Consider the following 19721-nt stretch of genomic DNA (forward strand, 5'->3'; position numbering starts at 1 on the left):
GATGGTATTAATTTGGTATTTCTTCAGGATCCTGATGGACCTTCCAGAAACTGTGGAAATATAGGGAAGACAGGCAATAGCAATGGGTTCCTCCTTGTTGTAGGTTTCCTGGTTTGTCTTACCTAAACTGCATACATCCAAACAAACAATTAATGATGGAGATGGCGAAGAATGGTTGTCTCCCATTCCTGGACACTCTAATATGACAGAAACCAGATGGTAGCCTCAGGCATGGCATCTAATGGAAACACACTCACATAGACATACATCAACATTAACAGCTACTGTCACACCTCTCAACAGAGTAGTCCTTGCTACCTTCATTAACTATGTGAAAACTATTTCAGACCCCAAGAGTCTCCACGAAGAGATAGACAATTACGCATGATACTCCTACAGCATGGCTATAAGGTGAAGGAAGTCAATTGGGCCCCTAAAAATAGGGCCAACAGAAAAACCAAGAAACCTAACAACAAGGAGGAACAGTCTTTACAGCCTGTCTTCACTATATTTCTATGGTTTCTGGAAGGACTGCCAGGATCCTGAAGAAATACCGAATTAATACCACCCACAAAGGCATAAGGAAGCTCAAGTCACAGCTTATACGAGTCAAAGATGCCCTGGAACTCAAGACAGCTGGCGTTTACAGGATTCCCTGTGAATGTGGAGCAGCGAACATCAGCCAGATGGAGTGCACGGTGGAAACCTGCATCAAGGAGCACAGGAGGTGTGCCCATTTGAGTTACCCAGAGAAATCAGCAGTAGCAGAACATTGCATTTGTAATGACCATAGGAGTGACTTTGAAGGCACAAAACTATTGTGCTGTGCCAATTGTTTTTGGGACCGCTGTAAAGGAAGCCATTGAAATAAAACTAGAGAAAAAAAAGAATTCTAACAAAGACGAAGGTCTCACTCCAAGTAAGAGCTGGAGTTCAATTGCAATCAAAGTGGAAGAATGGAAACCTGATTAGATGAGTACTAACCAATCAGGAGGGACAGACAACATGCCTAGGTATCATCCTTGATGAAGATGGCAGTGTTTGTCATCGAAATATCGGTTTAAAGTCGATACCTGTATCCAGCTGGAAGCCCGAGAAGAGTTAATTCAACATACACGCTGGGAAAGCACTAGACCCTTTTTCAACGGCTTGTTAGTTTTTTTTAAGCTATTTATTTGAAATTTATAGGTTTTTGTGTCTATGCATTGTACTGCTGTTGCAAATCAACAAATTTCATTTCATATGTCAGTGATAATAAATCTGATTCTAATTCTGAGTGAAGGATGGATTTGCATAATACAGCAGATATTAAAGTTGTTGTAATAGTGGCCTGTAGTAGTTTTAAAAGCCATATCAAAAAATACACTATTTTGGAATGAATGTTTTGCAAGGCAAAGAAATGGAATACTGGAAATAAAGAAAATATAAAGATATTTGGAAATCACAAAAAGAAAGGATGCTCATTTTCCTAACATCAAACAACCCCAAATGCTCTAAACATTTTTAAATTTACTTCAATGCTTTTTAAATTTTATAACATGCCATGAAGAAATCTATCTCATTTGTGGAAGTAGAATTTGTGGCAACAAAATCTAATAGCAAACTTTATCTTATTTATCTCTTAAACTCCCTCATCTAACTTAATATTAAAGTTACCGGCATTAATACTTAGTGCATATTGTCCAGTCAGTATATTAGTACTGCTATATTATTTGCCATAACCCCTTTGATTGGAGGACAGGAAAAACGAGGAATAAGCAGATATTTTTTCCAGGTGACATGTAATGACTAGTAAGCTGCCACAGTTCAAAATATACATTCAGTGATTTAGATGAGAAGTAAATACATTATCTCCAAGACATAAAGCTTAGAGGTAAATGTGACCTGGGAGACTCCAATGTGATTCAGACAAAATTGGTTAAGTGGGAGAAATGCTTGGCATATGCAGTTTATGTGAGGTTGCCCATTTTAGTTCGAAACACTGGAAGACAGTCTTCTCCATGAACAGTGAGAGGAAATGCAATGAATGTGTTTGAACATCGATTGCTGAAAGCAAGAATGTGGGTACAGTAGGCAGTTAGGAAGGCAAACTTTATGTTGTCTGTTATTGTTAAAAATTTTGGTTAGAGGAGCAAGAATGTCCTGCTGCAGTTGCACAAACTCATTGGTCAGAATGCATCTCGAGTTGTGCTTGCAGATTTGGCTCCTTAACTGCAGGTGGATGTTTGTGTAATCCAGGGATTTTAATTTAATTCCTGAGATGGCAAGACTGATGTACAAGAAGTGATTGAGCCAACTGCGTAGATTTTAAAAGAGCAAGAAGGTCTTTGGAGACACCTACAAAATTCTAAATGGACTAGACAGTCCACATACAGAGACGAGGTTCCTAATGGCTAGAGAGCCCAAACTCAGGGATCACAGCCTCAGAATGTGGGATATGACATTTAGGCCATCAGCAGAAATTCCTTCACCCACACAGTGCTAATCCATTTAAGTTCTCTACAACCAAAGCCAATGGAGCCAATAAGGGATATGGGAAGAAGACAGGCTCAGGGTACTGAAGTTATGAACAGGTTAAATGGTGGAACAAGCCATAAAGACAGAATGATCTAGTTGTGCTGTTTTCTATGCTTTCATACAACTAAACTATCCCCTACCATCTGGTCAATTCCTCTTAAATTCAAGTTGCATATAGAATTCCCTGTGTTATATTAAAACTATGCTATAGTAAAGTCTGTATTTGATTTAGTAAATATTTTTTTCAATTCTAAAAAGTTTACAAAAACTGAGCAACCTGCATATTCCCTGTTCCTCCATTGTTGATGGGATAAACCAGCATAAACTTATTCTATTTCTCTGCTTTTGAAAATGTGACTGGAATCTTGTATGTACAGTCCTTATACTACAGTTGAATTTTATTTAAAAATTGCTTTTAGATTTATTTGAAGGAATAGTGTGGATTGTACTGACTATACCGATACCTTCTAAATTTGTGATCCTAATAGTAATTAAGACAAGAGCAATGGACACAGAGGGGCATCATTACCTCCACACTCCCTTCTAAGGTGTGCTTGATCCAATCTTAAGCACAATACTATGCTTTCATCTTTGCTGGAACACCTAGCCCAACAGAATTGGAAGATAGTCTCAGCAGAACAGTGATTCAAAGTGGATGCTCACTGCTACTTTATCTAGCATATAGAAATGGGCAATAATGTAACCTTACAAGGGACACCCATATCTCAAAAAATGAATAATGAAACAAACAACATTTGCTTTGCAGCACATCACAATATAGGAAGAATAATATGTTTACCCTATGGCAGAGTAATTTTTCACATGGTTAGGGAGATGCTTAATCTTGCATCATTGAATGGCACACAAAAGTCTTGCAACCTTAAACTACAATGTAAGTTTAATAAAGCATGCTAAAACATGAACGCAGCTCTCTGTAACATTTTGCACATTCCTTGTGTCTTAGCATCCTTCAAGAAAAATTCTCCTGCCATTACTGGTACAGGCAAAACTATGCACCATACTTGCTACAAAGTCATGAAATGTTGTGTGAAGCATTCATTGCATTTAGTTGCAGCCACATTTCCAAATAACAATTCAGATATCAATTCTATTTTACCAACAGGAATGAGAATATCTTGTGTTAACAATAAAAAACCATTTATTCTCTCTGACCCTCCTTTGTGTAACCAAGTTGCTAGTAAGACCAAGTACTGCGTGATATAGAACTTCATATTTTATCAACCAGTAACTGTTTGCTGTATTAATCATTGTCAGTTCATTCCAGTAAGTGTCAAGCAAAATGCTCATCCATGTTACAAAAGAATTGAATCAAAGTGTATTTTCTATTAGTTGTAATATTTAAATATCTCAATTCACGTTTAAAGTCACAGCAATATAGCATAAAAACAGGCTCTTCAGTCCAACCATTCCATACCAACCAGTGCCCACCAAACTAGTTCTAGTTTCCTGCATTTGACCCCTGTCCCTTTAAGCCCCCTATCCAAATGCTTCTTAAATTATACTATTTTACCTGCCTCAACCAGTCCTTCTGGCAGTTCATTCCACATACACACCACTTCAGCTTCATTTTAAATCCTTCCCCTATCAAACTAAACCTCTGCACCCTAGTTTTGGTCTCTTCTACCCGAGGAAAAGACTTACCATCCACTTATAATTATAATTTTAAGCATTTCTACAAGGTCACCCCTTATGGTTTTTACCTTGGCCCCAAAGTAATGCTGTCTCATTTGGCTGTATTCATGTATAGTTGAATGGCAATTACACAAATTGAACTGAATAAAGACCTAGCCCAGCCAAAATCTTCCTATTACTCAGGCCTTTTAGCTTTAGCAAAATCCTCAAATATTTTCTGCATTCTCTCCAGTTTAGCCACATCTTTCTATAACTAGATGACCAAAAAGAACTCCAGGTGCAATCTAACCATCAAGCTAAGACAACTGTAACATAAAATCCCAACTCCTATAACCATATAACAATTACAGAACGGAAAGAGGCCATCTCGGCCCTTCTAGTCTGTGCCAATGCTTACACTCACCTAGTCCCACTGGCCCGCACTCAGCCCATAACCCTCCATTCCTTTCCTGTCTATATACCTATCCAATTTTGCTTTAAATGACAATACCGAACCTGCCTCTACCACTTCTATTGGAAGCTCATTCCACACAGCTACCACTCTCTGAATAAAGAAATTCCCCCTCATATTACCCTTAAACTTTTGCCCCCAACTCTCAACATGTCCTCCTGTTTGAATCTCCCCTACTCTCAATGGAAAAAACCTATCCACGTCAACTCTATCTATCCCTCTCATAATTTTAAATACCTCTATCAAGTCCCCCCTCAACCTTCTATGCTCCAAAGAACTGTTATGATCCCAGCCCCCTCCTTTTTGAGAATCGCCAGATCGCTATTAATTCGACTCAGGAAATGAGAGAGAAGCCTCAAGGTTTAAGGAATGTGGCCTGGCCCCTCAGCAAGACAAAGCCACGGAAAACGGCCATCGTTTCTTGGAGGCACCTTTGTGAATTACGATCCTATACTACTTGCCAGCTCTCAGGTCAACGTGGGCTGGGCTATGTGCACACCCTCAGGCAATGTGGGCTGGGGGATTGCATCACCCCACCCTGATTGACATCTACAACCCTGCAAGTCCAGATAAAAGGTCGGCTGCAGAGGGCAGTCTCTCAGCGATGCACCAGAAGGACACCATCGCTCATCGCTCCCGGGCTAGCGGGAAGCCATTCAAAGCCACGTGTGTTCCGTTCTCCTTTGCCTGGGGAGCGGGTGGCTGATAACATCGAAAAGGACTTCAAACTGACAACGGGGAATCCACGTTCCCGACTCAATGGTTTGCAGCAAAAAGGAAGGGCAAGTGTCTTTTCTCACCACCAATCTCTTTCTCTCTCCGACACGTGAAACTCAGCGCCCGCCCCCCCCCCCCACAAAGGCAGAAAGCCTGCATGAACTCGAGAGACTTTTATATTTCCATTGGACAAATTATTACCCCAGACAACGATAGAGCTTATTTCTTAATGATGATTATTACTATACCCGTGCTTTAGATTGAGTATTGATGACGTATATTATCTGAATGTTTGTATTAACCTTACTTTTGTGCCTCTTTATAAATAAAAACTTTTAAAAATAGTGCCATCAGACTTCAACAGACCTCTCTATCTTTGCTGGTAAGTGAACCAGTTACGGGATACGTAACAGAACAAAGACCTAACTTGTTCAACCTTTCTCTGTAACTTAGGTGCTGAAACCAAGGTAACATTCTATAAATCTTCTCTGTACTCTATTTTGTTGATATCTTTCCTATAATTCGGTGACCAGAACTGTACACAATACTCCAAATTTGGCCTCACCAATGCCTTGTACAATTTTAACATGACATCCCAACTCCTATACTCAATGCTCTGATTTATAAAGGCCAGCATGCCAGAAGTTTTCTTCACCACCCTATCCACATGAGATTCCACCTTCAGGGAACTATACACCATTATTCCTAGATCACTCTGTTCTACTGCATTCTTCAATGCTCTACCATTTACCATGTATGTCCTATTTGGATTATTCCTACCAAAATGTAGCACCTCACACTTATCAGCATTAAACTCCATCTGCCATTGCTCAGCCCACTCTTCTAACTGGCCTAAATTTCTCTGCAAGCTTTGAAAACCAACTTCATTATCCACAATGCCACCTACCTTAGTATCATCTGCATACTTACTAATCCAATTTACCACCCCATCGTCCAGATTATTAATGTATATGACAAACAACACTGGACCCAGTACAGATCCCTGAGGCACACCACTAGTCACGGGCCTCCAACCTGACAAACAGTTATCCACCACTACTCTCTGGCATCTCCCATCCAGCCACTGTTAAATCCATTTTACTACTTCAATATTAATACCTAACAATTGAACCTTCCTAACTAGCCTTCGGTGAGGAACCCTGTCAAAGGCCTTACTGAAGTCCATATAGACAACATCCAGTTTTACCTGCGTCAACTTTCCTCGTAACCTCTTCAAAAAATTCAGTAAGATTTGTCAAACATGACCTTCCATGTACAAATCCATGCTGACTATTCCGAATCAGACCCTGTCTATCCAGATAATTATAAAATACTTTCCATTAATTTACCCACTACTGATATCAAACTGACAGGCCTATAATTGCTAGGTTTACTCTTAGAACCCTTTTTAAACAATGGAACCACATGAGCAATACGCCAATCCTCCGGCACCATCCCCGTTTCTAATGACATTTGAAATATTTCTGTCAGAGCCCCTGCTATTTCTACACCAACTTCCCTTAAGGTCCTAGGGAATATTCTGTCAGGACCCAGTGATTTATCCACTTTTACAATCCTTAAAAGTGCCAGTACTTCCTCCTCTTTAATTGTCGCAGTTTCCATAACTTCCCTACTTGTTTCCCTTACCTTATACAATTCAATATTGTGTTAGATACTCAATGTCCTGACTGAAAATGACAAGCATGCTGAACAACAACTTCATCACTGTCACACAGCTTTTAACGAACTATGCTTTTGTTCAACTATACTCTTAATCGCAGTTCTAGTACCTTTTTGGGATTTTCCTTAACCTTATCTGCCAGGTCCATCCGTTATCTTTTCTTTGACCTTCTGATTTCCCTCAAGTATATTCTTAATTTTTTAAAAATAATCCTCCAGGAATTCACTAATTCCCCAACCTCCTAAACCCAATGCAGCACGTTTCTTTTTCTTAACCAGGGCCTCAATATTTCTTGAGAGAGCTCACTAAACTCGCTGGGTTTACCCTTCACCCGAACAGGAATGTTCCGTCCTGGGCTCTTAAGTTTGTTACCCTTCAAACAGGGTCTCGCAATTGATCTTTACTCAATTCCACCATATTCCCCCAAAATTAGCCCTGCTACAGCTTAATACCTAACCCATGAGCCGGTCCTATCCTTTTCCATCACTCTTATTTAACTCATGGAATTATGATCACTAGAAGCAAAATGCTCCCCCAACTGCCACCTCAGTTACCTTATTTATTAAATGGAGAACTACTTCTACACCTCCCAAATAAGGTTCCACAAAACGTTCCTGGACAAATTTCGTTCCATCCAAGCCCTGGGTGGTCCAGTCAATACCAGGGAATTTAAAATCTCCCACTAATATGACCTTATTATTCTTTGATCAATTTTGGGATGGGGAGGAAGTCTGTAATATAGCCCCACTAGAACAGCCTTTTTGTTTTTTATGTTCTACATACCACCTGAGTGGACCATCCCCAAAGAATGTCATCTCTAAAAACCGCTGTTAAGTCCACCTTTATTAAAAAAGCAACCCCATCCCCCTTCCCTCATTCACTTATACCTCTATCACATCTATAGCTTATCTCTCTACTACCCACAAAATTTCCAGCACACTGAAATGGAAAATTTGCTACTTACCTCCAGTTTACCATTGTTGCAGTCACGCAATGACTGATTCAGTTTCTCTTTCTGTTCAGACAAATAATTCTGGTAAACAGTCAATAATTCCTGGCATTTTTTATACTGCTGCTGCAAGGGTATAATGCAAGTCAAAGAAAATCACATAATGGAAGGAAAAATATAGCAATAAAAAATTTACTCAATGCAATTTCATGATGAAACATTACAGAGAAACAATTTTTCTCTTGAAAGTGAAAAGAAGCTCTTAAAGAACAGATGCTTTAGCCACCATTAAATGGTTTTGCAAATTATATTACAACTTGCCAAATGAACAAATTACAGATACCTAACAAGGAATTTTATACCAACTTAAAACAATTTCTTCTACACTTCATTTCCAACATAGGATAAGTTTAAAAAGAAAAAAAATAACTGACCAAGAAAAAGGTGAATGTTGCATTATTTCACATTTTGATTAAACCTGCAAATACATAGCATGTGGCTCCTTAGGAAAGCACAAATAAATAAGAATGAACTGGGCTAGAAGATAAATGAATTCTTTAACAATGGCAGCAGCAGATCAGAAGTTGTGCCCTAGTTCACTTACATAATGAGAGCAAAAAAGGTAACCAATGAGCATCAAAGGAAATACACAGGATGCTGTTAAATAGCATTTACAGTATTGTGCAAAAGTCTTAGGCACCCTAGTTTTTTTTAAATCTAAGTTTTGTTTTAGATACTTATTATTTTATCTTCTCCATTAGTGTCAGTGGAAAAGAGCAAATTTTAGATTTTCAAACAACACACAAAATTTTAGAATTCCAAACATTCATTGTCCAGAAAAATAAATGTTAGAGATTTTTTTAATATTCCATTATGTTCACTGACTGTAGCTCAGCATCTAACACAATCATTTCCAGTCCTGATCGATAAGCTACAGAGCCTGAGCCTCTGTACCTCCTTCTGCAATTGGATCCTGAACTCCCTAACTAGTAGACCACAATCTGTGAGGATTGATGATAATATCTCCTCCTGGCTGACGAACAACACTGGAGCAACCTCAGGAGTGTGGACTTCACCCACTGCTCTACTCCCTGTATACCATGACTGTGTGGCCAGGTAAAGCTCAAATATCAGCTATAAATTTGCTGATGACACAAGCATTGTTGGTAGAATCTCAAATGCAGATGAGAGGGCGTACAGTAGCGAGATATACCAGCTAGTTGAGTGGTGTTGCAGCAACAACCTTGCACTTAATGTCAGTAAGATGAAAGAGCCGATTGTGGACTTCAGGAAGGTTAAGATGAGGGAATACAAGCCAATCCTTATAGAGGGATCAGAAGTGGAGAGAGAGAGCAATTTCAATTTCAAGTTCCTGGGTGTTAAGATCTCTTAAGATCTAACCTGGTCCCAACATATCAATACAAGCTATAAAGAAGGTATGACAGTGGCTATATTTCATTAGGAGTTTGAAGAGATTTGGCTTGTCATCTAAAACACTCGAAAACTTATATAGATGTACCATGGAGAGCACTCTGACAGGCTGCATTACTGTTCGGTGTTTTTTTTTTGGGGGGGGGGGGTTGGCTACAGCACAGGACCAAAAACTACAGAAAGTTTTAAAATTAGTCATTTACATCTTGGGTATTAGCCTCTGTAGTATCCAAGACATATTCAAAGAGCAATGCCTCAGAAAGGTGTTGTCCATTATTAAGGACCCCAACACCCATCTATGTATTCATTAAATCAATTTTGAAAGATGCTGTCATTTAATTTTGTAAAATCCAAAAACTGTCTAAAATATCTTTCCCATCTACTTTATTTTTAACCTTTCAAGTGAGAACAGAAAGGTCACGAACTGATCAGTGAGCACAAAACGAAACAATTTTAAACTGCCTTGGTGTATACGAGTGAGACAACCCTCTGAAACAGGGCTGTTCACTTTCAGTCAAGATAGAAACTTCCAAATCCCACCAAGAGTACAGCCTAAAACATCTGCACCAATGTCTTACAATCAGAGGCCTGGAAAACAAATTATTGGTTTGCAAGTTATCCAAAATTTACAAATTCAACTTCTTCCAAACTGGCGTGATTTTAGAACATTTTGACCAGACAATTTGACCTGAAAGGTTAGATGTTTGTCAGCTGTCAAAGTTCACTCATGAGAACTAAACTGAACTCAACATTTAATTCCACAAGTCCTCAAACAACTTGAGTTTCTTTGCAAAGCTTGTGCTCAACATACAGACCCATTTATTGTTCCTGCAACCAAACAGCCATTTTACTTCCAGGACACTGTAGAATACACTTTGCACTTCTTTGTCACTTAAGTACTCTGAAAATAATCACCTCAGTCAAAATTTGTTGATCAAGCAAAGGTTATTGCTGTTGCAAAAATAATCTGCCAATTGCTTCACTTCTGCCAAACAGCACTTAACCAGCCAACATTATAGTTAATGTCTTGACTGTACATTTATAAATTAAGGGAACAAATAACCAGTAAACCAGTCACTATTGCCCTAGTCCTAGAAATAATGCTTCAAGCAAAGCATGTTTGCTCCAAAATCAAATTTAGAAAACAAAATCACGATGTTACAAAAGATCTTTAAAAATCTTCGTAAGTCCAGCTAAAAATGCACAAACAAGAAGTTTTTTCTTCAAGTACAAAAATGCAAATCATGGTGACTGCTGCCCTCTACAGATCTCACCGAATGACTCAGAAAATGTCTAATTAACTTTTGTCAATCACGAAAATGAAATGCATCAAGATTTTGAATCACAGGAAGCCTACCAGCACACAGGAAAGTTACTAGGACACTAAATAGCACAGCAGCGAGCACTACTGCTACACAACTCCAGCAACTCAGAATCAGAATCAGGTTTATTATCACCAGCATGTGATGTGAAATTTGTTAACAGCAGCAGCAGTTCAATAAAAATAATAATAATAAATAAACCAATTACAGTATTCGTATATTGAATAGATTAAAAAACATGCAAAAAACAAATACTGTACATTAAAAAAAGTGAGGTAGTGATGATGGTACCGGAAGTCCTTAATAATGGACACTGCCTTTTTAAGACACCATTCCTTGAAGATGTCCTGGGTACTTTGTAGGCCAGTACCCAAGATTCAGCTGGCTAGGTTTACAACCCTCTGCAGCTTCTTTCCGTCCTATGGAGTAGCCCCCCCCCCCACCACTCCAAATACTAGACAGTGATGCAGCGTGTCAGAATGCTCTCCACTTACATCTATAGAAGTTTAATATTGAACTCAGGTGCTTGAATTCTAGAAGTGATCACATTAGCTTCATCTGAGTCCTCTTGTTTTGGCCAAATACTGAAAATATGCTGATTGTTGGGTTAATTAGCTCCTGTAAGTTAGGGTGATGGAGGAATCAATGGAACCTGATAGGCATCTAATGGAGAATAGGTAAGACACAAGAAGGTAAAACTGCTTGATGCCCTATTCGCCATTAAGGACAAATATACAGAGATGTTCCAGAAAAGGGCCTGTAACATTGTGAAGGATCCCACCCAGCCTGCACATGAACTGTTTGCCTCATTCCCACTACGGAGGAGACTATGTAGCATCCACACCAGGACTAGCAGCCTCAAAAAGTTACTTTTCCCAAGTGGTAAGGCTAATCAACACCTCCACCCACTGACCCACCCGCTCCACCACTACTATATCATTTCCTGTCAGCCACTCCTGTGCCCAGCGTCAGTTTATGGACATACCATCAATGTCTACAAGCTAACTTATGTATTTATACTTGGTGTGTTTTTTTTAATTACTGTGTTCTTTATCTGACTGTGGTTTTTTTGTGCTACATTGGATCCAGAGTAACAGCTACTTTGTTCTCCTTTACACTTGTGTACTGGAAATGACATTAGAGCATCTTGAATCTAAACCTCTTGAACAATAAAATGGGCTCTTAGCCTCACAATCTATCTCATTATGATCTTTCACTTTGTTTATCTGCACAGCACTTTTTCCAATAACTTTTACACTTCATTCTGCATTTTTTTAAACCTTGTTCGAGCTCAATGTAATGCAATAATTTGATCTGTATGAACAGTAAAAACAGCGTTTCACTGTATCATGGTCCATGTGACAATAATAAAGCAGCACAAACAATAAGTGAAGAATGGGATTATTCCAGGAGCAAACAGAGACGCAATGGGATGAATGCCCACATTCTACATCTTAAGAAATAGAAGATGTGAAATATAGTCAATCAAATATCTAAGTAAAAAACAAAAACAGCTACTAGCCTAATTCTATCTTCTAGCACCAAGATATAACCCTGACTCTCCAAGTACTGTCCAATTGTGATGGGTTTCTGCCTCTAACATTTTTCCTGTTGTGAGTTCCAGATCCAGTTAACCACCAGACATAAAGAATTATGTAATCTCCTTTCTAATCCTTCAATTAGTTATCTTATATCTAACACCTACACCCACATCCCCCCGCCCAAGTGTTTTACTGGTCTGCTAAGAGAAGCAGGGTATTTTTATTCAATACATCTACTGGATGCAAGTCAGGAAGATGATGGAATGCATGTATTTATCTGGATCAGTCTGGTGCCAACAATGCTCAAGAAAACCCATCCCCACTCTAAACATTAATTTGCTCCATCATCAGTACACAGCAAGTGCTTTGGGTACTACTGATAAGATGTGCTGTGGTCATTTGCCTAGGCTACTGACAGTGGACCTCTCAGGCCTCTCTCTCTCCCACCAAAACAAATGGGAATTTCACCACCAGTAGGTCTGCACTTCATAATTTGGAAATATAATCACATTCAGTCCCTGTCATTGGGTCTAAACACTGGAAATCCCTACCAATGGCAACAGGAGGACTGCAGCAGTTTCAGTGGCAGCTCAACACAACTTTACAAGGAAATTTAGGGACAGGCAATAAGTACTGGCCTCGCCAACAATGAATATGAATAGCCCTAGAAAATAAATGAAAAAAAAACATTGATAATTATATAAATGACACCTTACAAATCGATTCTCCTCTGCTTCTCCTGAGCCAAAGAAAATAACCCGTTTATCTTATTTTCCTCAGCTTCAATTTATCAATGCTGACCACATCTTTCTAAAGCTTCTCTGCACTCTCTTCTCACATTCCTTTAATATGGTGGCAATGATCAAACTGTGGCCTAACTGCACAATTTTGCACGAGCAATTTGTCCTTGTATTTGGTGCCCCAACTGAAAATGGAAAGCCATTCATAAGCATTTTCAAACTTTTTCCTGTCTGCCCTGGTATGTTTAAGCACCCTGATTTTTCTGCTCTTTCACTACTCAATATCTTCCCACGTGTTCCCTGACTGGTTGCACTACCTACCCTCCACTTTCCTGGATGAAATTCTACACGATTTTTCTTACCCAAATGACCAGAACATACTGCAGTCTGAATCTTTCCACCTCCCAGCAATGATAAAACAGACTCATATAGGCATAGAGTACAGCACAGAAACAGGCCCTTCAGCCCACCTAGTCCATGCTGAAACCATTTAAACTGCCTACTCCCATCATCCTGCACCAGCACCGTAGCCCTCAATATCTCTGCTATCCATGTAGCTATCCAAGTTTCTCTTAAACATTGAAATCAAGCTCACAGGCACCTCTTGTGCTCGCAGTTCATTCCACACTCTCATGAACCTTTGAGCGAAGAAGTTTCCCCTCATATTCCCCTTAAACTTTTCACCCTTCACACTTAACCTATTACCCCAGGTGATAGTTCCACCCAACTTCAATGGAAAAACCCCATGGAACCTCAGTGGAATATACCTATCAATTTTGTATACTTTTATCAAATCTTCTTTGATCTAAAGAATATAGTCCTAAGCTATTCAATCTTTCCTTATAACTCAGCTCCTCCAGACCCGACAACATCCTTGTGAATTTTCTCTGTACTCTTTCAACTTTGTTTATATGTTTCCCATAGATAGGTGACCAAAACTGCACACAATACTCCAAATTAGGCCTCATCAATGTCTTATGCCACTTCAACTTAACCACTTGAACGTGTAATGCTTGCAAACTTGTTAACTATATCTATTACATCTAAGCTCCATGGAACCCTATCAATAACAGGAATTCAATTAAAAAAATAAATCAATCTGTGCATTCTGTTACTGAAGCAATCTTACACTGCCTCTGACCCATCCCTCAGACTGCATGACCTTTTTGCTTTAAAAAAAATCAGCCTGTTTTCCAAATTCTCAATTATTAATACACCACCTCAATCACCTCAGAATTCAATCAGTCAAGCACAAACCTCTCACAAAACTACCTTTGACTAAACTATACTTTATTTTAAATGAACACCGTCTCTTAAAATGGATTCTGATAGTTTACCAAGAGAGTGAAAATTAATTCCTTGGTTTAAACCTACTTCCTTTAACAACTATATAGTGGTGGCACCATGGTTAAGATATCAGACCAACAACCCAAAGCCTCAAGATACATTGAGGAATTAACAAAAACATTAACAAAGTAGTGAGGCTGGAACGTTGCTCTCTGAAGAATTGGCGATTTGTAGCCTCGCTTTCAAAAAGGTGCCCAAATAAGTATCTGAAGAATCATAACCAAACATTGGGAAGTGGATATCTAAAATCACTGCACATCTGACTGGAATAAAATAGAAAGTGCAGAACGGCTTACTTTTACACAGTAAATTTCTATTATTTTAGCTCTCTGTGGTGCTTCCTCTATCACTGTTCTTGCAGCACATCCATCAGTACTTCAAGTCTTACTGGAAGACTTGTTCAACTCCTTAAATCTTAGCAACTTGTACAAAACAGATACTTCCAGCAAAATGCAGAAGCGCCCAGTTGTAGGGAACATGACTCCAATTGATATTTTTCTGCAGTCACTTGTGCTCTTCAACATTCCCCTGCTTCCTTCACATCCCAGGTCTTGCTACTCAGATTTTATAATCTTTGCTCTTTCCCTTCAAGCCACCTTGCATTGCTTTCCAATGATGGAGGTCATTGAAATAACTTAGCACACATCTCACTTTGCAATCCTACTGATTAACAATACAATCTAATTGGATGAGGGACACTGAAAAACATTAACAGCTTCATATCAGAACTGTTGCTTTGAATTAATGAAGCAGTGCCAGTCTAATTATTGACAAAGGCTAGCCAACAATTCAAGATTACACATGTTGATATCAACACTAACATACGGAAAAATGACAATAAACAAACAATCTTTAATCTTGTGTTATAGACTACCCAAGTGGAATACAAGGAGTTGCTCCTACAGTTTGCATCAGGCTGCATCCTAGCAGTACAGAAGGCCAAGAATGGACAGGTCAGTGTGGGAATAGGGAGGGAAGTTGACTGTGAGTTCAGGATGGCCATTGCAGTCGAAGGGATAGGTATGGACAGGGGAGCACCTCTCCACTCAGTCCTTAGAGTTTTAACCCAAAATATTGACAATTTTCTTTTCTCCCACCAATGCTGCTTAACCTGCAGAGTTCTTCCAGCAGACTGATCTCAAGTTGTATATGGTGTACTCTGCTGAGGAAATAAGAAATATCGAACAGATTGTGGTGCATCTTTCTTATTTCCTCAGCAGAATACACCAAATTCAATACAAGGTAAGACACTGAGGAATTACTAATTGGTAGACATTCCAGAAGAAACCTAGATATGTGAAGCCATGACCAGTTCCACTGCATTTCAAACCAAAAGAAACTATTGTCCAAGAGGTCATGCCTGCAAATTTTACATAGGGAAGCAATGCAAAAAAGTTTATTCATCTCATATTGGTAACAATAAAGGATGAACAATGAAGAATAAGGTGTTACCATCTACTGGTGATTGTCCAGCACGCATTGAAATGCATCATTCACAAGAAAGTCACAAGATTGAATTTGATTGCAGGGAAAAGATAAAACTTACATTTTGACATACTGGATTGCATTTTAAATGCATCATTTTATGGATGTTTTCACCCAAATTCATGAGGGAAAACGTAATAATCACAGCAGACTTTACATTGTAATCCTATTGCTATCTATGCCCTCTAGTGGATAACTGGCATACAATTTTAAAATGACTGAAGCTTTAAATGACAAGTTGTGTTTTTAATTGATGTTTGAACATAACTAAACAGTCGTATTGTGAAACTCATCTCTTAAACCTCTATTTACTTGTACCACCCTTGCAATTTTCCATCTCAACCTGTGAATAGGCCAACATCACACTTGTCCTAAACTGTTACACTTCTACCCTTTCCTTTTCAGCTTAGGAAAAACATGGGCCATCTTTTCCAGGCTTTATTCGAGCACCCTGAAAAATTATTAGGGACTAGAAATTAGGTCCAGATAATGCCGTAAATGCCGATTAAAGGCGTATAATCCCATCACTGCAAGCTGATTGATGGAGAGGTGAAGAACCAAAGTTTACAGAATTACAGTGATTAAAAGACGCATGATGCTGTGAGGAAAAGCTTTGCTTCCTAAAAAATAATTCAGGAATTAGTTTTGATCTGTAATTGTAGAAACAAAGACTGCGATAAATGCTAATCCATCAATTCCATTGGAAATATTTCCCACATTGATTTAACATACAATAAAGAGATTGAAAATAGTTAATTCTTTGAATGAGCAGGATGTCATAATTCTTAGTAGGAATGTGATTACAAATTGAGCCAACCTTGCTAATTCATCATATTCACCATTTTCTTTAATGATTTAAGCCTTTGACATGAGCATGGTAAACACCTCTGCATTCCTGTTAGTTACACTCAAGAACTGTCTTTTATCTATCAAAATTACACATATATAGTAACATAATCGGCTTGTAAAGATTCATACTGATGCAGTTAAAGTAATACTAAAAATCAAGGACAAATTAAAACCTTGACTCTAAAGCACCTTGCAACCAAACAAATGGCAAAGGCAATAACCCAAAATGAGGAAGTAATCGGAATAATTGAAACATGGTTACATAAAGAGCAGAACTGATAAATAAAGCAGATTCTAACAATTAGGAATGATGTACGAGTAGAAGGTCTTGAATTAGTTGTACTAATTAGAAGCAACATAATGGCAATATAAAGAGGAAAAGATAATTAATCACACTGAAGAATAATATAAACGACCTAACAGTGGAAAAAGAGATGACTGGGGTTGGGGGGGGGGGGGGGGGGGAGGAAGAGAGAAGAAAGACAAAGTAACAATCATGAAAGGTTTTAAACTAACCACAAATAACTGGTAGAGGAAACAAGGATACAGGAAATAAAGATTTTGTAAAATCTTTTTCGAAGATGTTGGGAATACTGTTATTCAGATTTTTTTTTAATCAGGAAACAAAAGATTGGATGTCCTGAGGAAGGGTCTCGGCCTGAAACCTCGACAGTGCTTCTCCTTATAGATGCTGCCTGGCCTGCAGTGTTCCACCAGCATTTTGTGTGTGTTGCTTGAATTTCCAGCATCTGCAGATTTCATCGTGTTTGCCTTTAAAAAAGATTGGATATGGTTGCAATCCAATATATAAAAATTAAAAAAAATCAGAAAATACTGGGAATACTCAACAGACCAAGCAGCACCCAGTGAAATAAACGCAGTTAACATCGCAAATCATTGTTCAGGTGAGAGGTCATCAACCTGAAACGTTAACTCACACTGCAGACATTTTGAGTATTTTCAGTATTTAATAGAAGAAACTTAAATGAGATAGAACATTGCTAGATCTAGTAATAGCTAACTAATTAGTATAGATACAATAGACAATAGGTGCAGAAGTAGACCATTCAGCCCCTCGAGTCTGCACCGCCATTCTGAGATCATGGCTGATCATTCACTATCAATACCCAGTCCCTGCCTTGTCCCCATATCCCTTGATTCCCCTATCCATCAGATATCTATCCAGCTCCTTCTTGAAAGCATCCAGAGAATTGGCCTCCACCGTCTTCCGAGGCAGTGCATTCCACACCTCCAGAACTCTCTGGGAGAAGAAGCTCTTCCTCAACTCTGATTTAAATAACTGACCTCTTATTCTCAATCCATGCCCTCTGGTACTGGACTCTCCCAACATCTGGAACATATTTCCTGCCTCAATCCTATCAAATCCTTTAATTATCTTAAACGTTTCAATCAGATCCCCTCTCAATCTCCTCAATTCCAGCGTGTACAAGCCCAATCTCTCCAATCTCTCTGCATAAGACAGCCCTGCCATCCCAGGAATCAACCTAGTGAATCTACGCTGCACTTCCTCAATTGCCAGAATGTCTTTCCTTAAACCTGGAGACCAAAACTGTACACAATATTCCAGGTGTGGTCTCACCAGGGCCCTGTACAAATGGAAAAGGACATCCTTGCTCTTGTACTCAATTCCCCTTGTAACAAAGGTCAACATTCCATTTGCCCTCTTCACTGCCTGTTGCACTTGCTCATTCACCTTCATTGACGGTGAACTAGGACTCCTAGGTCTCTGCATTTCTCCCTTACCTAACTCTACAGTTCAGACAATACTCTGCCCTCTTGTTCCTGCTTCCAAAGTGGATAACTACACATTTATTCACATTGAATTACATCTGCCAAGTATCTGCCCACTCACTCAGCCTATCCAAGTCTCCCTGTATTCTCCTAACGTCCTCTTCGCATGTCACACTGCCATCCAGTTTAGTATCGTCAGCAAACTTGCTGATATAGTTTTCAATGCCCTCATCTAAATCATTGACATAAATCGTAAAGAGCTGTGGTCCCAATACAGAGCCCTGTGGTACCCCACTAGTCACCTCCAGCCAGTCCGAGAAACACCCATTCACTGCTACCCTTTGTTTTCTATCTGCCAACCAGTTTTCTATCCATGTTGAAACCCTGCCCCCAATGCCATGAGCTCTGATTTTACTCACCAATCTCCTATGTGGCACCTTATCGAAAGCCTTCTGAAAATCTAGGTACACAACATCCACTGGCTTACCCTCGTCTAACATCCTTGTTACACCCTCAAAAAACTCCAACAGATTAGTCCAGCATGATTTGCCCTTGGTAAATCCATGCTGGCTCGGCCTAATCCTATTTCTGCCATCTAGATGTGCCACTATTTCGTCCTTAATAATGGACTCAAGCATCTTCACCACGACTGACGTTAGTTCTCCGTTTTCTCCTTCCCTCCCTTCTTGAAAAGTGGGACAACATTAGCCACTCTCCAATCTTCAGGAACTGATCCTGAATCTAAGGAACATTGGAAAATGATTACCAATGCATCCACAATTTCCTGAGCCACCTCTTTTAGAACCCTCGGATGCAGACCATCTGGACCCGGGGATTTATTAGCCTTCAGTCCTACCTGTCTACTCATCACAGTTTCTTTCCTAATGTCAATCTGTCTCAATTCCTCTAATATCTTATGACCCTGGCCCATCCATACATCTGGGAGATTGCTTGTGTCCTCCCTGGTGAAGACAGATCTAAAGTACGCATTAAATTCTGTTGCCATTTCCCTGTTTCCCATAACAATTTCTCCCAATTCATTCTTCAAGGGGCCAACATTGTTCTTAACTATCTTCTTTCTCTTCACATAGCTAAAAAAGCTTTTGCTATCCCCTTTTATATTCCTGGCTAGACTGAGCTCATACCTGATTTTTTCTCTCCGTATTGCTTTTTTAGTTAAGATCTGCTGTTCCTTAAAACTTTCCCAATCATCTGTATTCCCACTCATCTTAGCCCTGTCATACTTCTTTTTCTTTAATGCTATACAATCTCTGACTTCCTTTGTC

At 39.2% G+C, this 19721-nt stretch overlaps 1 protein-coding gene across 4 annotated transcripts in view; it reads right to left on the reverse strand.

Moving 5' to 3' along the window:
• Positions 1–19721, reverse strand: part of kiaa1328 (KIAA1328 ortholog) — a 134708-nt gene that overhangs the window by 91258 nt on the left and 23729 nt on the right. For all 4 annotated transcript variants that reach the window (XM_059989603.1, XM_059989602.1, XM_059989601.1 and 1 more), the window contains one exon: positions 7984–8102. In XM_059989603.1, coding sequence (XP_059845586.1) covers positions 7984–8102 — 119 coding nt within the window. The remainder of the gene's footprint in view (positions 1–7983; positions 8103–19721) is intronic.

This window comes from Hypanus sabinus, chromosome 14 (genome assembly GCF_030144855.1).
Source record: "Hypanus sabinus isolate sHypSab1 chromosome 14, sHypSab1.hap1, whole genome shotgun sequence".
Classification (NCBI taxonomy): Eukaryota; Metazoa; Chordata; class Chondrichthyes; order Myliobatiformes; family Dasyatidae; genus Hypanus; species Hypanus sabinus.